Source organism: Calliphora vicina, chromosome 1 (genome assembly GCF_958450345.1).
Source record: "Calliphora vicina chromosome 1, idCalVici1.1, whole genome shotgun sequence".
Classification (NCBI taxonomy): Eukaryota; Metazoa; Arthropoda; class Insecta; order Diptera; family Calliphoridae; genus Calliphora; species Calliphora vicina.
The window spans coordinates 74,410,729-74,430,762 of record NC_088780.1 but is presented as its reverse complement, the minus strand read 5'-3'; the positions used below and the strand labels follow the sequence as shown (position 1 = coordinate 74,430,762).

Sequence of the window (20,034 nt, the reverse complement as noted above, 5' to 3'; positions counted from 1 at the left end):
TGTTTCATCGCAGTCACCTTTCTAAGTGTGCCCTGGGATATAATATTCTATGGTTCAAGTCATGAATGAAATAAACAAGATTGCGACATCGACAATTCCGTTATTTTAGTGTACTCTTTTACTCTTTTTTCGTGACGTCAAAAGTGCCCTTTTCTTATGTTTTGAATGTAAAATACTTACTTTTTATATGAAATTTCAAAACAAATAGTGAAAAATAAATAAAAAAATTAATTAAAAATTAAAATGTGGTGTGCAGTCAAAAATTGCAATAATAATAATAACTAGGATCGCCCTGTGGCCGAAATTCGACCACTTTTAAACGCAAATCTAGAGAAAATAACCTCTTAAATCATATATGTTTCATCAATATTGGTGCACAATAACATACTTAAAAGTGTACCACAAAAAAACGTGTGGCCTATTTATATATAAGATAATAATAAAAAATCAAAATCGTGAACTAAAATATAGCAAAAATATTGAAAATTAATAAAGTAAAATATGTCTAATAACATAAAACCAAACTACAATTTATTTTATTAAACATAAATAACTTTTAAACATAATTATTGACTTTTCCATTCTAAATCACATACAATTTTCAGTTTGGGTCACTGTTGACGTCACTGAGCTTAAGAGAATTTTTTTAAGAGAGCCATGTCGCCATCTGTGTTTATTTCTTTATGTGTTCAAGCACATATCGAAAGAAATGATTTTTTCTTTCGGTATCAAAATATTTTACTGATAGTACTTTTTTGAACCCTAGGGTACTAAAACAATTTTTTTTTTTAATATTTATTAACAACAAAACAACAAGAAAAACGTATAACAATTCATTTAAAGCATTGAAATAATAATAACTTAAAATTTAATTCAGTTCTGTTTAATTATAATTATAACATTTTTGTTTATGAAATATTCTTTTATAATTCATATAGACATATTTTATAAAAACAAAAATTATATAAATAACATAAAACAAATTGAGATCATAAGTAGTTGTAAATGTTAAATACAAATATACAATTTTTATGTATTTTTGGATAATAATTTGTTGCAAACTTTGAAATTGAAACAGCAAGTATTTGAAGATTTAAGTAAATCTTTGGTTTGAATAAGATTAGACAATGTTTTGCAATGAAGTTTGTTTCTTTCTTTTGTTTTTATAATGTTTTGAATTGAAAATACTCTTTCGACATTAGCCGATGAATGAGGTATAGACAAAATTCCAGTCATAATTCTAGAAATGTCAGAAAACATTGGCCCATAATCAGAGTCAAACACTAAAGTCGGTTCTTTTTAAAAACAACTTTAAAATAAAAACCTGCTTTTTATTAATTTGCAACCATAGTCAAAATTAAAGTATGTTTTAAATTGAACCGACTTTAACTGGGTGCCACCGCAAATGTAGAAAATGTTTTCATACAATATACAACAAAAAACAGACAACTGGCAACGCTGAACAGCTGACATACAAAATTTAAAAAAATCCAAAAAACGTAAACAATAAAAGTAACCGGGACATCTAAAGAAAGAAAGTTGATTGTTGTGGAAAAATGGAAAAGATAAGATAAGAGATTAATATCATAATTACGATATTTTGGTACTAATTTTATTGATAACTGTTCAATAATTGCAAAATCTCTACTAATATCTTGTAACTTAAACATTTTTTACTTTGTGACGAACTTTTTTACTCGGCGAAGAACAGTTGTTGCTGTTGTTAAACGAGTTAAAAACAACTTCAGCTAGTTTTATATTTAGACTTAAGGCTGGGTTAGCCGACCGTTGATGTAATGTAACCGTAATGTTGACTTAACGTAACACTTTAGTGCGATTATAGAACATTAAAAACGTGTAATATGTTTTTGACACAAACAAACAAATTTAAACAGCTGTTGAAAGTGTTATCAACACAATTGTTTTAAGTACTGTTCAAGCGATTTTATAATTTTTTTCTGCGATTTTAAAAAAAAATTATTAAACTTTTTTGGTAATAGTACTTACATATAAACCGTATTTTTACACATAATGTATTCATCATCATTGTGAAGTGCTTCGAAGTGACTTCATATATGTTTATATTAACCCATTAGGAGACAATTATAAATATTATTTATTACCTTGTACCTTTTTCTATTGCTTAAATTTTCACCTTTCACTATTTCGAACATAAAGGCAAGTTGTAATAATGGCCCTAATTTGTTAATTTAATTTGTCTATACAAAATATTAATTTATATATATATATTTTCAAACTTATTACTTTCAACTATTATTAGTATACATTTTATAATTGCTTGTGTGAACTAATTTGTATAATAAGTAAATATTACCATAACAATAAAAAAATTTTGTTTTTAGTAAGAATTGTGCTAAATTTCCCAATTATTGATAAATTCACTGACATTTATTGTTGTGGGATATGCTAGTTCCTTTGTCCCCTTTTACAATGCAGAAATTGAAAGGCAGACATTTTTCTCATTCTCTTTTGAACTAACCTAAACCTGTGTAATACACACTGTACCTCTTCAACACCTCGCCTTCAAACTTCGTCTGTCTAGCTTTCAATTTCTGCATTGTAAACGTAGACTATGCGCATTTCACTGGTTGCTTAGGCCAGATCATCAGGAAACCTTTTCCCAAAAGGCTTTAGAAAAACTAAAGATATTATACAAATCAAACTATAGAGTGAATGAGAATTACAGACACTCAAGCTTTATTTGTAAAAATATCAAAGCTTAAACAAAATATCAACAATAAACAGTGAGTTTATCTTTTCTTACATTTTGTTTTTTATTTATGTATTTATATTATTGAAATATTTAAAACATTTTTAGAACATTGAAAATATTGTTAAGCGTTCTGAGCAGAAGTATTTTTTATACAAGACTTTTAAAATCAACAAGTTGACAACACCGTTAGTAAATGTCACGTTGAAACGTAAAGAAATTCCGTTTTTAACAGGTTCAGACATTACAGTTACGTTACATTTTGTCACTATAACTGCTTTAACTACTTTACACACAATAGAAACGATCAGCTGTTCCGTTAAGGTTACATTACATTACAGTCGGCTAATCCACCCTTTAGAGTCGACTTCAGCGTCAGAAGTAACTTTAACTTGTCTATGATAGACCTAAAGTCCACTCTTAAGTAAAGCCGAGTTTAATTATCTTAAAATGTACTTTATTTGTGACTATGATTATGGGCCAATATATTTTTTTATGTAACTAGACAAATCTTATTGCAATTCTAAATGTGTTGTACACTTTTTTTCCGACGCGTAAAAAATGTAGTATTTTTGTTTTCGTTGTTACAGTTTTTGTTGCTGTTATATATTGGAAGAGAACAATTAAATGTTTTATTAAATATACTAAAATTGGAAATTGTTTTTTAATATGTATGTAAATAAAACAATTTAAATGCTAAAACAAGTTATACACTTTCTTTTGAAGCTGACTGTACATTAGACGAGTTGAAATACATTTATCAAATGTCAGTGTCTCTCAGCATCTTTGTAGCTTTCTGCAAGCGTGTCCTCAATTGTATCATCACTTTTCATATTAATATGCTCCTGATAATATCATTGAGGTATTATTTATTTTTCACACAAATTCCTTAAGTCTCTAAATTTTTTAATATTTTTCATTCATATTCAAAAATTTAGAGACTTAACAGTGAAAATTCTCTGCGAGATATTAAGGTTTCCCTAATAAATTTGCCACTCAAAAAACATAAGGTAGACCTGTTATATATCAGTGGATAGAGAAATTTGTATATTTTTCAAAAATAATTTTAGCTTTTGAAATTAAACATGAATGGAATACTTTTTTGAAAAATATGACAAAAAAATGCAAAGATACAAAATTTTCAAATTGAAATTAAATTTTTATTTATGAATATTATTTAATGAAATTTTACAGTTATATAGATTTTTGTATTGAAAATGGAAAAATAAAAACCAATTTTTAAATTTGTTATCGTGAATCCCGCAATTCCTAAAAAAGTTTTGAAAAATCCCAAAAATTAGATTTTTTAGTTTTTTGTCTATAATACCCATACCAGTGTCGGTGTTATCGGAATCCTCTACAAAATAATTAAGAACATATTGGGCCATCTAAAATGGGTTATTATATTTTGATATCGACTATGCGATTTGAGAACTTTTGCCCTAAAGTTGAATTTTACATAAAAAATAGGCCTTTTTTAGGGTGGACCTGGTCCTCTCGGTATCAAACATTTTCAATTTTTTCAATGCGTTATACATCTTTTTAGAAGATGTATAAGGCAGAGTTTGGAGAAGGCCAAACACTGAACTGGAAAAGAACAATGTAGTAAACACTGTCAAACATGGTGGAGGAGGGGTCATGTTGTGGGGTTGTATGGCTGCATCTGGTGTAGGAAACTTAGTTTTCATCGACGGTTCAATGGACAAAACAGTGTACCTTAATATTTTAAAAGAAAACCTACTACAATGCGCTCTAAAGTTAAAGCTTGTGAACATTTCTATTTTCAACAGTACAATGACCCCAAACACACAGCCCATGACGACCGAATATGGATAGTGCATCATGTTCCACACATTCTCCCGACTCCTCCGCAATCACCTGACATGAATCCCATAGAACATCTGTGGGATAAATTGGGAGATCGTGTAGGAAAGCACCATATTATTAGTAAGACTCAACTTAAAGAAGTCCTGTTACAAGAATGGCAAAATATTGGAGCTGACGTCACCAAAAATTGGTCGATTCAATGCCAAGACGATTAATGGAAGTCATTAAAAAGATAGGCTACTCCACAAAATATTAAACTATTAAAAAAACAATTTTCCTATTAAAAATGAGAAACTGTGTGAATATTTTTGTCCCCTTAAAATCGAACTTCGAAACATTAGTTAATTTTTTTTTCTGAAATGTGCCAACTTATGTTTAGTTTTTCCATATATTTCAATAAGTTATATGTAAATAAATATTTTTTGAAACCCGTACGAAAGGTGTGGCCTTCGTTTAAAAAATATGAAAGATTAATGTGTGTGTGATTAGGAAATGTTTTTTTTATATTTGTAAAATAGAAAATACTATATTGACGAGGGCTTATATTTAAGTCTATAATTTAAGTTATTAGTAGACCGGATGTATACGGAGGTACTTCGATTTTTATTCAAGAACATTTTCAGTACAAAGTTGATGTCTGTGAGAGTAAACATTTTTTTGATTCAATAGTTTTAACGATAAATAATTCAAAGTTAAATGGAAAATCGATAAAATTTTTATCATTTTATAGATCACAAAAGTGTACAACAGAAAGATTTTTTTTATATTTGGAAAGTCTGTTAAGTTCTTATGGTCGTGAACATTGTATATTTGCTGGGGATTCTAATATTGATGGGGATTCTAAATTTGAATTCTTCGGAAGAACTAGTGAATTTGCTCGCAAATTTTTGCTTCGAAAATTGTCACACAATGATTACTCGTCCAAGCAGTGGGTCATCTATTGACCATATATACAGTAATGTTAAAAATTATTTGTGTATTGAATCTGTTGAATGTGGGCTGTCAGACCATAACATTGTTTCATGTAGAATTAAAACAGAGCCGCAACCCCGAAATTTGACTGAAAATGTTCGATATATTTGTGACTACAACCGTGTAAAAGAAACCCTTAGAATCAATTTGCCAAGATTATCTCAAACTGGAGACCCTTCTACTGATACAGAAATTTTATTATCGTGTGTAAATGACGCTGTGAATAACTCTACTTTTGAAAAAACACAAAAAATAAATAAAAGGTATGGAATTACTCCATGGATAAATATGAACCTGCAGAAATTGATAGCTTACAAACAAAATCTCTTAAAAAGGCGGAAAAGGAATAGTAGTAATTCAGATATTGAAGTAAGGTTACAAAGAATCAGCAAGGTAATTAAGCAAGTCATTAAAGAGTGTTTGAACAATTTCTATACAAGTAATCTGAATAATATCCAACACGATCCGAAAAATGCTGGAAATTTTTAAACGAAACTCTCGGTAGAAAATCAATGGTGGAAAATGATTCTCAAAAAGCTGAGGTATTAAATAATTACTTTCTCCAGTCTATAAGAGATTTAAGGCAAAAAATTGAACAATCTCCAGTAGATTATTGCAATTCTTTAAGAACATTAATACAATGTGATAGCAGATGTCAATTCAGACACACAACATATGATGAGATGCAGATTCTTATTTCAAATTTAACACCGAGTAAAAGTGCTGGTCCTGATAACTTTTTGCCAAAAATACTTTTAAATAACATTGCTGACTTTACTCCTTATCTGGTAAATATCTTTAATAATATGATTAATTCAAGTATTTATCCAAATGTTTTAAAACTCCACAAAGTTACACCGATTCCAAAAGTGATGGGTTCCTGTACCGCCGAAATGTTTAGACCAATTGCAGTGTTGTCAGTCATTGACAACGTGTTTGAAAGGATTTTGCATAATCAGATTTCAACCTATATGAGAAACAATAATTTCCTGAATGATTTTCAATATGGATTTAGAAAAGGCTGTGGCACAGAGGAAGCAGTAGTTAACGTTGTTAATTTTATTTGCAAAGGATTGGATGAAGGACATAGTGGTGTAGCAGGTTTATTTTTTGATTTAACTAAAGCTTTTGATCTTATAGATCATGAAATATTGATAAGAAAATTGAGGTATTATGGCATATGTGACAATGAACTGTCTCTCTTGAAAAGTTATTTGACAAATCGCAAACAATTTGTACAAATTAATGGTCATAGGAGTGCATTTGATGATGTTGATCATGGCGTACCACAAGGCAGTGTATTGGGGCCGTTATTATTTACCATATACATAAATGACATAAAAAACCTAAATCTTTCTGGAAAACTTTTTATATATGCAGACGATATTTGTCTATTATACCCATACAGTCATGAAACAGTGGCAAAGGCTTATATAGAACGTGATGCGGCATTAATTTCTGAATTTGTGAGGATAAACAAACTGTTTTTAAACGGAAGCAAAACTCGATTGCTTAGGTTTAAACCATATTCTAATCGAAATACCAATTTCAGTATATATGTGGATGGTAAAGAAATTTTGGAAAGCAGTTCTATAAAGTACTTAGGTATTCATCTGCAGAGTAATCTAGCTTGGAACCAGCACATTCAATATCTGAAGTCAACAGCAGCACAAGCCATCGGTTTGTTGTATAAATTCAAGAACAAACTCAGTCGAAACACAAAATTTTTAATATATAATTCGTTAATTCAGAGCCATTTTAACTATTTACTCATTTTATATGGATACAAAAACAGTTCCGATTTAAAATCATTACAACGTATACAAAACAAAGCTTTAAAAGTCGTATCAAACCTCCCCATCAGATATCCAACGGTTTCAATTTATAAAGATATATTTAAAACAGTGTTGCCAATTTACGGCAATTACAAAATGCAACTGATAATATATGTGTTTAAGTGTATGCACAACATTGGACATCACACTATACAATTTTCAATAAATCAACATACATTCAACACAAGGAATAACAGCAATTTATTAGTAGCCAGATGTAGACTTGAAACAACCAAACAACGAATAGAGTACATGGGTAGTCGTGAATTTAATAATTTGCCTCAAGATTTAAAATGTTTAAATATAATTTCAACCTTTAAAACTAAATTGAAACAATATATATTGCAACAGATAGAAGAACTTCTGATTTAGATAACTTGTATCACTCTTTTTTTTATAATTATATAAAATGTAAGATGATTTAAATAATGCCAACTCGCTCCAACAATGCCTATTAGGCGCTGGAGCAACACAAATTGTAATGAATTATTTGAAAAAATAAATTTAATAATAAATAAAAAAAAAAAAAATATTTTTGGGCATAAAATACATCTTGGGATATTTAATACATCTTGATCACTGCTTTAGAAAAAATTTTTTCAGTGCAGAGAGAATTGAATAGGAAGATTCTTTCTGTTTTTTAATCTTACTTCGAACATACCATTTCATGAATTTGCAGATAGTTTTCTACAAAAACATTGACATGGATCAACAGTTTGATGAATTCGTTAATTTAAAAACTCTTGCTGAAAATGTAATAAAAAAACTGTTGAAGAAAAATGGAAGGAGTTTTTAAATACTGGATCATTTCCAAATTTTGAAAAATGTGTTTATTTTTTTTATACCACATTCAAATGCAGCAACTGAGAGCATGTTCAGTTTAATGTTTACTTTTTGATTGAATATTTAGAGAATGTACTGACTATTAAAACTAATTTTGAATTTACATGTGTCGAGTTTTTTAATTTTTTAAAAACTGAAAATGGCAAAAATAGAATTGTTAACCAATTAAAAAGAATGATAAATATTTGTAAAATTTTTGAATTATTAAAAAAAATTAAATATAATTTTTTAATAACACTCTGCTACAAAATAACACTTTTTGTCAGAACTTGAAAAGCGACCTAATGGAGGTTGTAGGCCTAGGTGAGGACATACTAAAACCGTTTTCAATATTTTGAAACACCCTCAAAAATTTACCTTGTAAATTAAAGATTGTACAAATATTTTTTTAATAGTTTTTTTGTTTTTTTTATATGCGCTGGGGGAGAAAATACTAAAAAAAGGTGTCTATGAAAAGTTGAATAACTTTTACAATTTTCATCCGATTTGAATAATTAGAACCCTATTTTTCTTTATACATTGGTATAATTTTTTATAAGCTTTCATATCAGAATAAGCAATGAAAAGCGACTAACATCAAAAAAGTTGATAAATTTTGTTAGTTTATAAACTACCAAACCGAAATGTACAAAAAACAAGTAAGAGAGCTATATTCGGCTATGCCGAATCTTATATACCCTTCACCAAATTATACTTTAAAATAAATTTTTTTAAATATTTTTAGGTAAACAAAATTTAATTTTTTTTTTAATTGTTTTTCAAAATTTTCTTTTTTTTTAATTTTTTTTAAAAAAAGTTTTTTCCAAATTTTTTTAAATTTTTTTTTTTTAAATATTTTTTTTAGTTTTTAATTTTTTTTTTGGAAAAAAAATTTATGACAAAAAAAATTTTTTGATGAAAAAAAAATTCAGGTTAAAAATATTTTTCTCGATTTTGACCCATTGCAGGTCCAACTTACTATAGCCTTATCTACATCGTTGCAATGGACTTTGAAATATCTATCATTAGATATCCATATTGTCTATATTAATGACATAGTAATCCAGATATAGATCAAAAATAGGTCAAAAACCGAGGTTGTCCCGGTTTTTTGCTCATATCTCCGTTATTTATGGACCTGATTTTGCTGATTTTAAATAGCAAACTTCTCGAAAGCATGTCTGACAGAATTATTGAAGATTTGGATCCCGAAGATATCTCGGGTCTTCAGAAAATAGATTTCAACAGACAGACAGACGGACATGGCTTAATCGACTCCCCTATCTATAAGGATCCAGAATATATACCTTATAGGGTCGGAAATGAAAAATGTAGAAATTACAAACGGAATGACAAACTTATATATACCCTTCTCACGAAAGTGAAGGGTATAACAAGTGATATTTAGTATTAAAAATATTAACTTGTTCAAATTAACTTTGATTTTAAGTACAATTAAAAATCTGACTAATTTTATGTTATTAATTAGTTGTAAATAATATTAACGATCTCATTTTTTTTGTCCTTTACTGAAGATTGTTTTATTCTATGTTATGTAATGATCTTTGGTGTACTTTTTTGCCAATTCAATATCTGTAGCCCGTTTCTGTATTTCTCGAATTCAAAAACTTTCCGCATGAAACGATTGAATTGCAACAAAAACAGTGTAAAATGAAACAAAATATGTTTTTTCTTGCACAAGTGTTTCTGTATCTTGTTTGCGAGAATTATTTGTCATTTAAATAATTATCCAGCAATTATTGGAAGGATGTGAGAAAAAGTGTTTCTGTAACAATATTTTGCGAAAAGTTTCTCACAAGAACTGTCAAAACAAGTCACATTTGAAATCAGTAGTTATAAGCGCCACACTATACTTTTTGTTTTATATTTAAATGATGACCATCAATAAAACACAATTGTTATATTTTGGCATTTTAATTTTTTTTAGCCTTTCACTGTTTTGGTTTTATTATAATTTCTTTCGTTGACGTTTGTCTTGCATTCGACACTTAATTACAGGAAATATTCCAGTAAGAACAGAATCTGTGTTGTCTGTTTTCGCATTCAAATACAGAAACACTTTTTTCTCGAAACGATGGAATTTTTTGTTTCCTGTGAGAAGTTTTCCGATGCGAGAAATACAGAAACGAGCTACTGGCTACCCTAATGTAAGTAGTCATTTTGGTGACATCGAAGTAATAACTAATTTAAGTCCCTATTTGAAAGCGAATGTGGTAATGACTTATTTAACTCCCTATTTGTAAGTATTTGCCTCCAATGAAATCACGTTGTTAAAATAATGAGTTAAATAAGAAATTATGTAAAATAATCAAAATTTTGCTGAACACTAACGTTTAGTCGAAATCAACAAATTATTGTTGAAAAAATGCTTGTAAAATATAATTATTTCTTACGTTTCAATGATTTTTATATCTTGATATTTTGACTTTTCCTGATGAAGGACTTCCTTAACTTTTAAAGAAAAGCATTGTCCTGGCCACAACTCGTTTTGAATTTCACTAAACCAACCGTTTTGAATGGCGTCCATGGTGTTACTAATAATATTACTTTTAAATATTCATATAACAACATGCTTATATATTCTTATTTAAAAAAATAGTGGCGATAGCTTAAGATGATATTAATATGTATTTGAAATTAGGGAGGCCCCAAAATAAAGAAATCGATGTTTTCATCTCAAATTAACATTTAATTTATTTAAAGATCTCCATTCATATTAAATTCACTGCATTTTAGAAAAAAAAAATAATTTATTAGAGAGCGGGATAGAACAAATAATCTCTCATTTCTAGTCAAAAGCTCTAACAATTAAGCCATAGCGCTCTTACTTACACAGCTCTCTATTTGTTATTAAGAATTACATGTGAGTCTAGTCTCAGAAAAATATATTTTTTTATGTGAAAATTTTTAATAATTCATATCAGCAGTTTAAAAAGTGCTAATGCGACGCGATTTAAAACAAAAAAAATTAAAAAATTTTCTGTGTATCTTTTATAATTGGTGAAATTTGGGACTTATTATGCTTCAAACAAATATTAGAAAACGTGAAAAGGTAAATTTTGTGCTTCGATCTAGCAGATGGCGAATGCTTAAACAAAACAATATTTTGACTTGAGAATATCGACATATTTTATTGGTCGCCTCAAACGGATTCTCCCTACTATACGTGCATATCACTTACAATAAAGCCCAATCATTTGATACTGTTAAATGTCAATACATTAATTATAAAATTAATATTAGTTTTGTTCGTTTGCCTGATATTTTTATCAGCTTTACAGAGTTTTAATATTTTATATGAAAACATTTGTATACACAACAAAAAACTTGTAAATAAAAAAATGTGTAAATAAGATTAGAAGATTTCATCGACCTTTAACCCAGATATGCCGATTGCTTGAGCTTGATCATTTTAAAATTACTTTTATATTATTTTGGAAGTAAATGATAAATAAAAAACAGTGCAATTAGAGTTTTTTAAAAATTTATTGAAAAAAGTGTTTTTTTAAGTCGTTTAATTTTACTTTCCGTACAAACGAGATATGTCCATAATGACTGAATATGGGCATTATGAAAATATCACAAATTAAAAATTCAATAACTCAAAAATAGTAGCAAACAAAAATGCGATCACACAATCTCCCATGAGGCATTGGTGAGAACTAAGTATATGAACAAAAAAATGGTATTTCGATAAACGTGAAGTACGGCGATGTTAACTTTTTAATTTCGATTACCGTACAGCCTTAAAAAAATTACCGTTTTTTAGGTAAAATTACCGTATACAAAGATTTGTACAAAAATAATATTTTATTATTGAAACTGGTTTATATTTATAATTCAATATATCGAGGGCCTATATTCAAAACTTTCTATCTTAAGAAACACAACTTTTCAGGGAAGCCAAAAAAATGTTTTTTTTCGCGAATTACTTGAGTTGTTAAAATTCGGTATGCTACAATTATTATTTTAAAGCCACTACTGAATCTCACATATAATTGGTTTTTAAAATTTTGCATTATTGGGGACTTTATGATCGATAGAGGGTTTTTCTTAACAAAATATTCAATGTGTATGTATACAAATGATAAGATAGAAGATTTTGATTTCATTTATGCCATCTGTCAGTTTTTAACGTGATTTATTTAAGATAACGGTTAATAATACAACATAAGATAAAAAAAAAATTTTAAAACTAGACACTTTTTTAAGCAAACTCCAACTTTAACCATTTATTTTTATGCTATGGAAATTATATTTTCCAAAAACAAAAAGGAAAATATTTTCATGGTAATTATTCCAAAAAAATATTTGAAAATTAATTATTTGAAAATATAGATGCTTTTGAATTAGGAAAAAAATAATTGTAAAACATAGAGAAATAACAAAAATGCAAATAAAACAGCAAGAAACAATTGGTCAATTCACAAGGTCTCTTATCATGTCATATTTTCCTAATATTTCACAATGGTTTTTATTGCTTTTCAAGCAAAAAAATGTCCTAAAATAACACAATAAACATAGCAGCAGAGACCTACGCCGAATGCCTAAGAGTACTTTAAGCCGAGCCGCTGAGTCATCATATATTAGGACATTATCAAAATATGACTGATAAGAGACCTTGTGAATTGACTAAATATGTTTGTAAGAAATTCACACCATAGATGAGAGCTGTTTTACTGAACATTTTACCATCAAAAAGTAATTTTCGTGAATATCAATGATAGAGGATTTTGAATATAGGACCAAGTTTGTAAAACATTTTTATCAACATCTTTCTTCTTCTGGGAAATGCAAAACTAATGGAATTACAGAAATATTGGTATCGAACAATTGGGGATTTATTACGTCAATGTTTTTAATGATTGCATTTGATTTCATTCAAAAAAATTTTGCAATCAGTTTTTAATACTAATTTGTATGTTGAAATATCAATGCTTGAAAGACTTGCGATTACTTTACCGCCTAGATATATTTTGTCTAGCGGTGTTAATCATCATCCTCAAAATTGTATGGTTATTTTAATGAGAAACATGTATATTATATGTAGACCAGTGATGTTCAAAAATAAAAATGAAGATGTATTGGTGAGAGAGCTACCCAGCAAACATAATGTCAAACACTTAAAATAAGAACAAAATAAAGAATGTTTAGATTTAGAATTTTTGCCAGATATAACCAATTTATTAAATGAATGTAATATACATTTTAAGGATATGAAAGAAAATACATTATACGGCCTAAATTCTCTCAAATTGTTTATTTATTTTTGACTTTGTCTTTTTTGTGTTCAATTGTAATTGAAACGCGCGTGTTTGCTATGCTTCATCCAAAAACCAACCAACAACAATGCTTAATGAATTTCTTTAAAAAATGAGACATTTGTTACGCTCTTTAAAAGAGCGTAACAAATGTGTGTACATTTTTTAAACAATTGTTGTATGGGATGAACATCACTGATGTAGACCCATTCTGGAAATATTACTTTTGGGACATACAAATTCTTAAAAATTTAAACTTTTTAAAATTACCGTACGGTTAACATCACTGGTGACGTATCCTATAAACAAGAACTACATGTAGTACAGTCGGCATATCTGGGTTAATGATTCTTACATACATACACGCAGAGAAAAAACATGATTGTTGTAAACATAACGATAAGATTTATGATTGTAGTCGAAACATATAATAAATATTATTAGTATCATAAAATATCATATTATATGCAAATATCATAGAGAAAACACATAGAGCGGAAACTCTCCTGTCAAAGACCTAACTCAGTTTTCAAAAACCTAAGTGGTGAGAATGTATTAGTAAAAAAAACTATGTGAAAACAAAAACAACACTCGTATGTGTAACTTTTTTGAGTAATTTTTTTGAGTTTTTTTTTCGAGTTTCCGCTCTATGTTCTCTATGGCAAATATGTATAGTCGTAATATCATAATCATACACTCATAAAATTGAGTAATCCGTACTTAAATCAATCCTGAGCGGTGTCAATAGTAGAGTAAGTACGGATTTTCTTAAACCGAGTACAAAATACTTGATTCAAGTACAGATTCATCAATCCCAAAAATCTTAATTTTAGCTCTCCCTAAGTACGGCCGAGTCAAATAGTCAAAAATAAAGTAATTTTAAGAGAATTAAACTCGACTTTACTTAAGAGTGGACTTTAGGTCTATCATAGACAAGTTAAAGTATACTTCTGACGCTGAAGTCGACTCTAAATATAAAACTAGCTGAAGTTGTTTTTAACTCGTTTAACAACAGCATCTGCTGTTCTCGCCGAGTAAAAAAGTTCGTCACAAAGTAAAAAATGTTTAAGTTACAAGATATTGGTAGAGATTTTGCAATTATTGAAAGTTATCAATAAAATTAGTACCAAAATATCGTAATTATTATATTAATCTTATCTTTTCCATTTTTCCACAACAAACCACTTTCTTTCTTTAGATTTCCCGGTTACTTTTATTGTTTAGGTTTTTTTTTTTTTTTAGAATTTTAAACATAGAGCGGAAACTAGAAAAAAACAGAAACAAAAAAATTACTCAAAATAATCACACATACGAGTGTTGTTTTTGTTTTCACATATTTTTTTCTACTAATACATTCTCACCACTTAGGTTTCTGACAACTGAGTTAGGTCTTTGACAGGAGAGTTTCCGCTCTATGTCTATTCTCTATGATTTTAAATTTGGTTGTCGGAGTTGAAAAACTCTCAAATTGCCAGGTTATCCCACGTTGATTTTAGTTCCCAGTCGACCTATATCTTCATATAGGAAGCTGGAACTTTAAATCATTTATTAAAAAGTTAGGTTATGAAAACCAAAAACGATTGCATGTGGACAATGCAAACTTAGAGAAACTGTAACGCGGTACAGTTAGACGAACCCGAACATTATCCAATGCGAGAGTGAGCCGCAAAACTCTCGAAGGCAGCGAAAAAGGGACGGCCTGATTGCCCTTAAGCGATAATGAGAATGACGAGCGAGCTCTTTCTCCACCCAGAGCTGAATTACGACTGGTTTACGTTTTATGGATTTTTTTTTTTTAATTTTGTATGTCAGCTGTTCAGCGTTGCCACTTGTCTGTTTTTTGTTGTATATTGTATGAAAACATTTTCTACATTTGCGGTGGCACCCAGTTAAAGTCGGTTCAATTTAAAACATACTTTAATTTTGACTATGGTTGCAAATTAATAAAAAGCTGGTTTTTATTTTAAAGTTGTTTTTAAAAACAACCGACTTTAGTGTTTGACTATGATTATGAGCCCAGGTTTTTATTTTAAATTTGTTTTTAAAAAGAACCGACTTTAGTGTTTGACTATGATTGTGGGCCATTATGTTTTATTTTTAATAAATTTTATTTGGTTTTAAAAATTTAATATTTAATAATACTTGCAATATGAGATAAAAAAAGAAATATACAATTTAACAATAGTATTACCTTACTTAAAACTCGTTTGCCACGGAAGTCATCTTCTTCAATTAGCCAGTTGTCAACTTTGGATTGGACAGAAATTGTGTCGTCATCGAAGCCAAACTATAGAATAATATTTTTTAAATTATATTTGCAAAAATCAGTATTATTAAATGCTTTCCTGAATTTTTCCACTTAAAAGCTTCTTCCTAAATACGTTTCAAATACCAAGAGGAGGTATTGCTTCCTTAATATTTTCACCTTTCATATATTTGCAAGCTGTTGTATGTTACCAGGTCATCCCCTGAGTGCTGGTCCAAGAAAAAAAAAATTAAAAATCTTAAAATCATATTCAATTTACCTAGAGATTCTCAGACTCTATAGAAATTACAACCAAGATAAGTTCAAAACAGTAATTTGTAATTTTAAACAACGATTTGAAGATCGAAACATATCTTCAAATTATGATATTATAAGAAATTTATAATATTAACATCTTCCTTAACTTCAGTAATGAAGTTGATAGAAGAGCTAATGAAAAAATATCTTTAAATTTTAAATAGGTTTTTCCTATATTTTTTCTTAAAATTGTAAACATATATGTAATATTTTTAATCTATATATATAAAAATGAAATGTTCCATGTATGTGCTGGAGCGATTTGGCTGATTTTTATACCCTTTACCTTCGTGAGAAGAGTATATATAAGTTTGTCATTCCGTTTCGGGTTTCTTTATAGAAGTGCAAATGTGGGAAGGGTTATTACTATATCTAGCTTCGATGCCTTTCCGATTCCATATCGATGATTCTTGAGAGTTGTCCTAACAATGAAATTGTTGTTGCTGGTGATTTTAATGTTCACAACTCTTGGCTTCGCCATTCAAGTCATACAACTACAGAAGGCCAATATGTTGAACTATTCGCGGCGCACAATCACCTTGCGCAATTAGTGAATGAACCAACGCATATTTCATGCGTTGATGGGCACCAAAATAACACCCTCGACCTTTCTCTAACTTCACACCCTGACAAGTATGAAGTAGATGTTTTTGCACCTCTCGGCAATTCAGATCATTGCACCATTTCCGCCTCCTTTTCGCTCTCTGAACTTCGTATCGTTTCACGACCAGCTACGAAACGTTCAACTTTTATTTACGAAAAGGCTCGTTGGGCTGAGCTCAACGAGTTCTTTCGGCATTTTAATTGGAAACTTTGTTTCTTAGACAATAGTGTCAATGCCAAGGCGAAAATGGTGGAGATGAAAAGCTTCATTCCATCTAAGAAAATTTCGATTAAAATTATGTAAAAATCCTGGTTTAATCAGAAGTGCAAAATTGCAATCAGATCTAGAGAGGAAGCATTCAGAATCTGGCGTAACAACAAAAATGCCGAAACTAATTCGCTACGCAAAAGGGCGAGATCTACGTGTGCCAAAGTACTGAGGCGTGAAAAATCTCTACACGATCAGCACCTTCGAGCCAATGTTCTTACTGCTCCCCGGGGCAGTAAGAGCTTTTGGTCATTCGTTAAAAGAATTAAGGATAATGCTAGTTCATCAATTCCTACTCTTTTAAGGGGTGACCAACCATTCACTGACCCGGTTGATAAAGCTAACCTTTTGGCTGAATTATTTTCAAATAATACGAACTTACCGGAAAGCAATCAACCACTACCCGAGCTCGAAAGAGTATCAGTTACTATGCCGGATATATTCTTTCGCGCTCGCGCAGTCAAAAGGGTTTTAGCGGATCTCAACATAAATAAGTCTCCTGGGCCTGATGGTATACCAGCCCTGGTCTTGAAGCAGTGTTCTTCGACGCTAGCTCGTCCATTAGCTAACCTTTTCAGCACTTTATACCGTGCCGGCAAATTTCCTGTATGTTGGAAGGTTGCTAATGTAACGCCAATTCCTAAAAAGGGAGAGGCTAACAAGCCTGAAAATTATCGCCCAATAGCAATTTGTTCTGCACTTTCCAAAGTTATGGAGAGTATGGTTAACTACCACCTTGTGAAATATTTAGAGTCCAACAATTTACTCAGCGACCGGCAGTATGGCTTTCGTAGAAGACGCTTTACGGGAGACTTGCTAGTCTTCCTATCGGAAAAATGGTGTCGTTCCATACACCTTTTTGGCGAAAGTAAAGTGTTGGCTCTAGATATTTCTAAAGCGTTTGATAGATTATGGCATGGTGCGCTTTTAGCAAAACTTATTGCTTTTGGTGTTGGTAATAACTTCTGTCGATTTATATCGAGCTTTCTCAGAGATCGCACTATACGAGTTGTTACAGATGGAATTTCATCAAACGAGTTCAAGATCAATTCAGGGGTACCGCAAGGTTCCGTCCTTTTTCCTACTCTATTTCTTATCTTTATAAACGACCTTCTACGTCAAACTTCCAACCCTATCTACTCTTTTGCAGATGACAGCAACATTTGCCTTTCATATGCATTCAATTATAGACCAAGCCTGTCGGAGATTGGGGCAATGAGGCAAAATATGAATGATACGCTCAACCAAGATCTTGTGACAAGATCTGAATGGGGTTGTGCGAATAGAGTCGATTTTAATGCACGCAAGACTCACTGTTGTATGTTAACCCACAAACGCACAATAGATCATGTTGCTCCATCTGTTTATGGGTGGTGTAAATATTAAGGAATCAGAAGCTCTTGATGTTCTAGGCATGAGTATTCAGTGCGATGTCCACTGGACAAAACACATTTTTCGAGTGTCGAAAGAAGCATTTAAGTGCCTTGGTTTTCTAAAACCATCTGATCTCCTTACTATTTACACCACTTAAATCCGACCTAAAATGGAATACAACACTCATGTGTGGGCAGGTGCTTCAAAGTCTATTTTGGAGATACTCGACAGCTTACAGGAGAGGGCGAAGATGCTTATCGGTGACAGTAGGGTATCCAGCTCTATTGACTCACTGGAACATCGTCGCAATGTGGGTTGTGTTTCACTGTTCTACTGATACTACAATGGTATGTGCTCTGCTGAAATTAGGGAACTTGTCCCGAAACCCGTAGATTTTTACGCAACACACGCTCTTCGGCAAGGGCACATCAATTCGTTGTCGACTGGACAGTAGATCGCACAACCTATTACAGGGAAATTCGTACTTTAGCCGTACTGTCCGTATGTGGAATAAGCTTCCTCCTGAAGTATTTCCTGTCAGTTTCAATATAGGAAAATTCAAATCAAATGTTCACAAACACTACCCATAACCTATTTTCCTAGTTCCAACACAATGCTTTGCATGAGTAGGGGTATCCCCTGAGTGCTGGTCCAAGAAAAAAAAATTAAAAATCTTAAAATCATATTCAATTTACCTAGAAGATTCTCAACCAACAGAGTCTATACAAATTACAACCAAGATAAGTTCAAAACAGTAATTTGTAATTTTACACAACGATTTGAAGATCGAAACATATCTTCAAATTATGATATTATAAGAAATTTATAATATTAACATCTTCCTTAACTTCAGTAATGAAGTTGATAGAAGAGCTAATGAAAAAATGTCTTTAAATTTTAAATAGGTTTTTCCTATATTTTTTCTTAAAATTGTAAACATATAATATTTTTAATCTATATATATAAAAATGAAATGGTCCATGTAGTGTAATCCAAGCTGAGATTTCAGCGATCAAAAGGGCGGTACACTGGATGAAGTACTATAGGCTATTTGGTGTGAATATCCGAATCTGTACCGACAGTAAGCCTGCTATCAAATCCCTATCTGGCGTCTACTCGACATCCAGATTGGTACATGAATGCCGGGTATCTCTTAATGAGATGGCGAGACATTCTAACCTGGAGTTATTCTGGGTGCCTGGTCACTCTGGTGTACCTGGCAATGCTATTGCGGACGAACTGGCCAAAAGAGGCTCTCGCCTACAAATTGACGAGATCGATAACTTGGTCGGTTCACCGCTGTCTTGCTGTAAGTCAATCATACAGCGTAAATTATTTGAGTCTGCTCAACTCAGATGGTCTAACTCGACAAACTGCACGATATCGAGACTCACCTGGCCCGTTTATGACCATCGTAGGTCAATGTCCCTCACGGGGCTACCTCGGGCTAGGCTTCGAGCTCTGATGTCAGTGCTCACGGGGCATTGCTTGATAGGTGAGCATGCTAGGAGAATGAATACTCCATATAATGACTTCTGTAGAAGTTGCCATGATGAAGACGAGAATGAGACGATTGAACATCTCCTCTGTCTTTGCCCTGCCTTAGCAGGGGTGAGGACTGCGACAATAGGTAGTCCATTTTTGCACGGCCTAGCGGATCTATCTACTCTTGATATCAGGAGGTTGGATTCGTTCATTCGTGCGTCAGGTTGGTTCGGCATTGAACCCAGGTCTGACATGTGAAGAATCTCTTGAGG

General features: G+C 30.9%; 1 protein-coding gene across 1 annotated transcript in view; it reads right to left on the bottom strand.

Moving 5' to 3' along the window:
* Positions 1-10,744, bottom strand: part of SpdS (Spermidine Synthase) — a 46,860-nt gene extending 36,116 nt beyond the window's left edge. The window contains exon 1 of the mRNA XM_065514968.1: positions 10,602-10,744. Coding sequence (XP_065371040.1) covers positions 10,602-10,735 — 134 coding nt within the window. The 5' untranslated portion in view covers positions 10,736-10,744. The remainder of the gene's footprint in view (positions 1-10,601) is intronic.
* Positions 10,745-20,034: the final 9,290 nt, after the last annotated feature.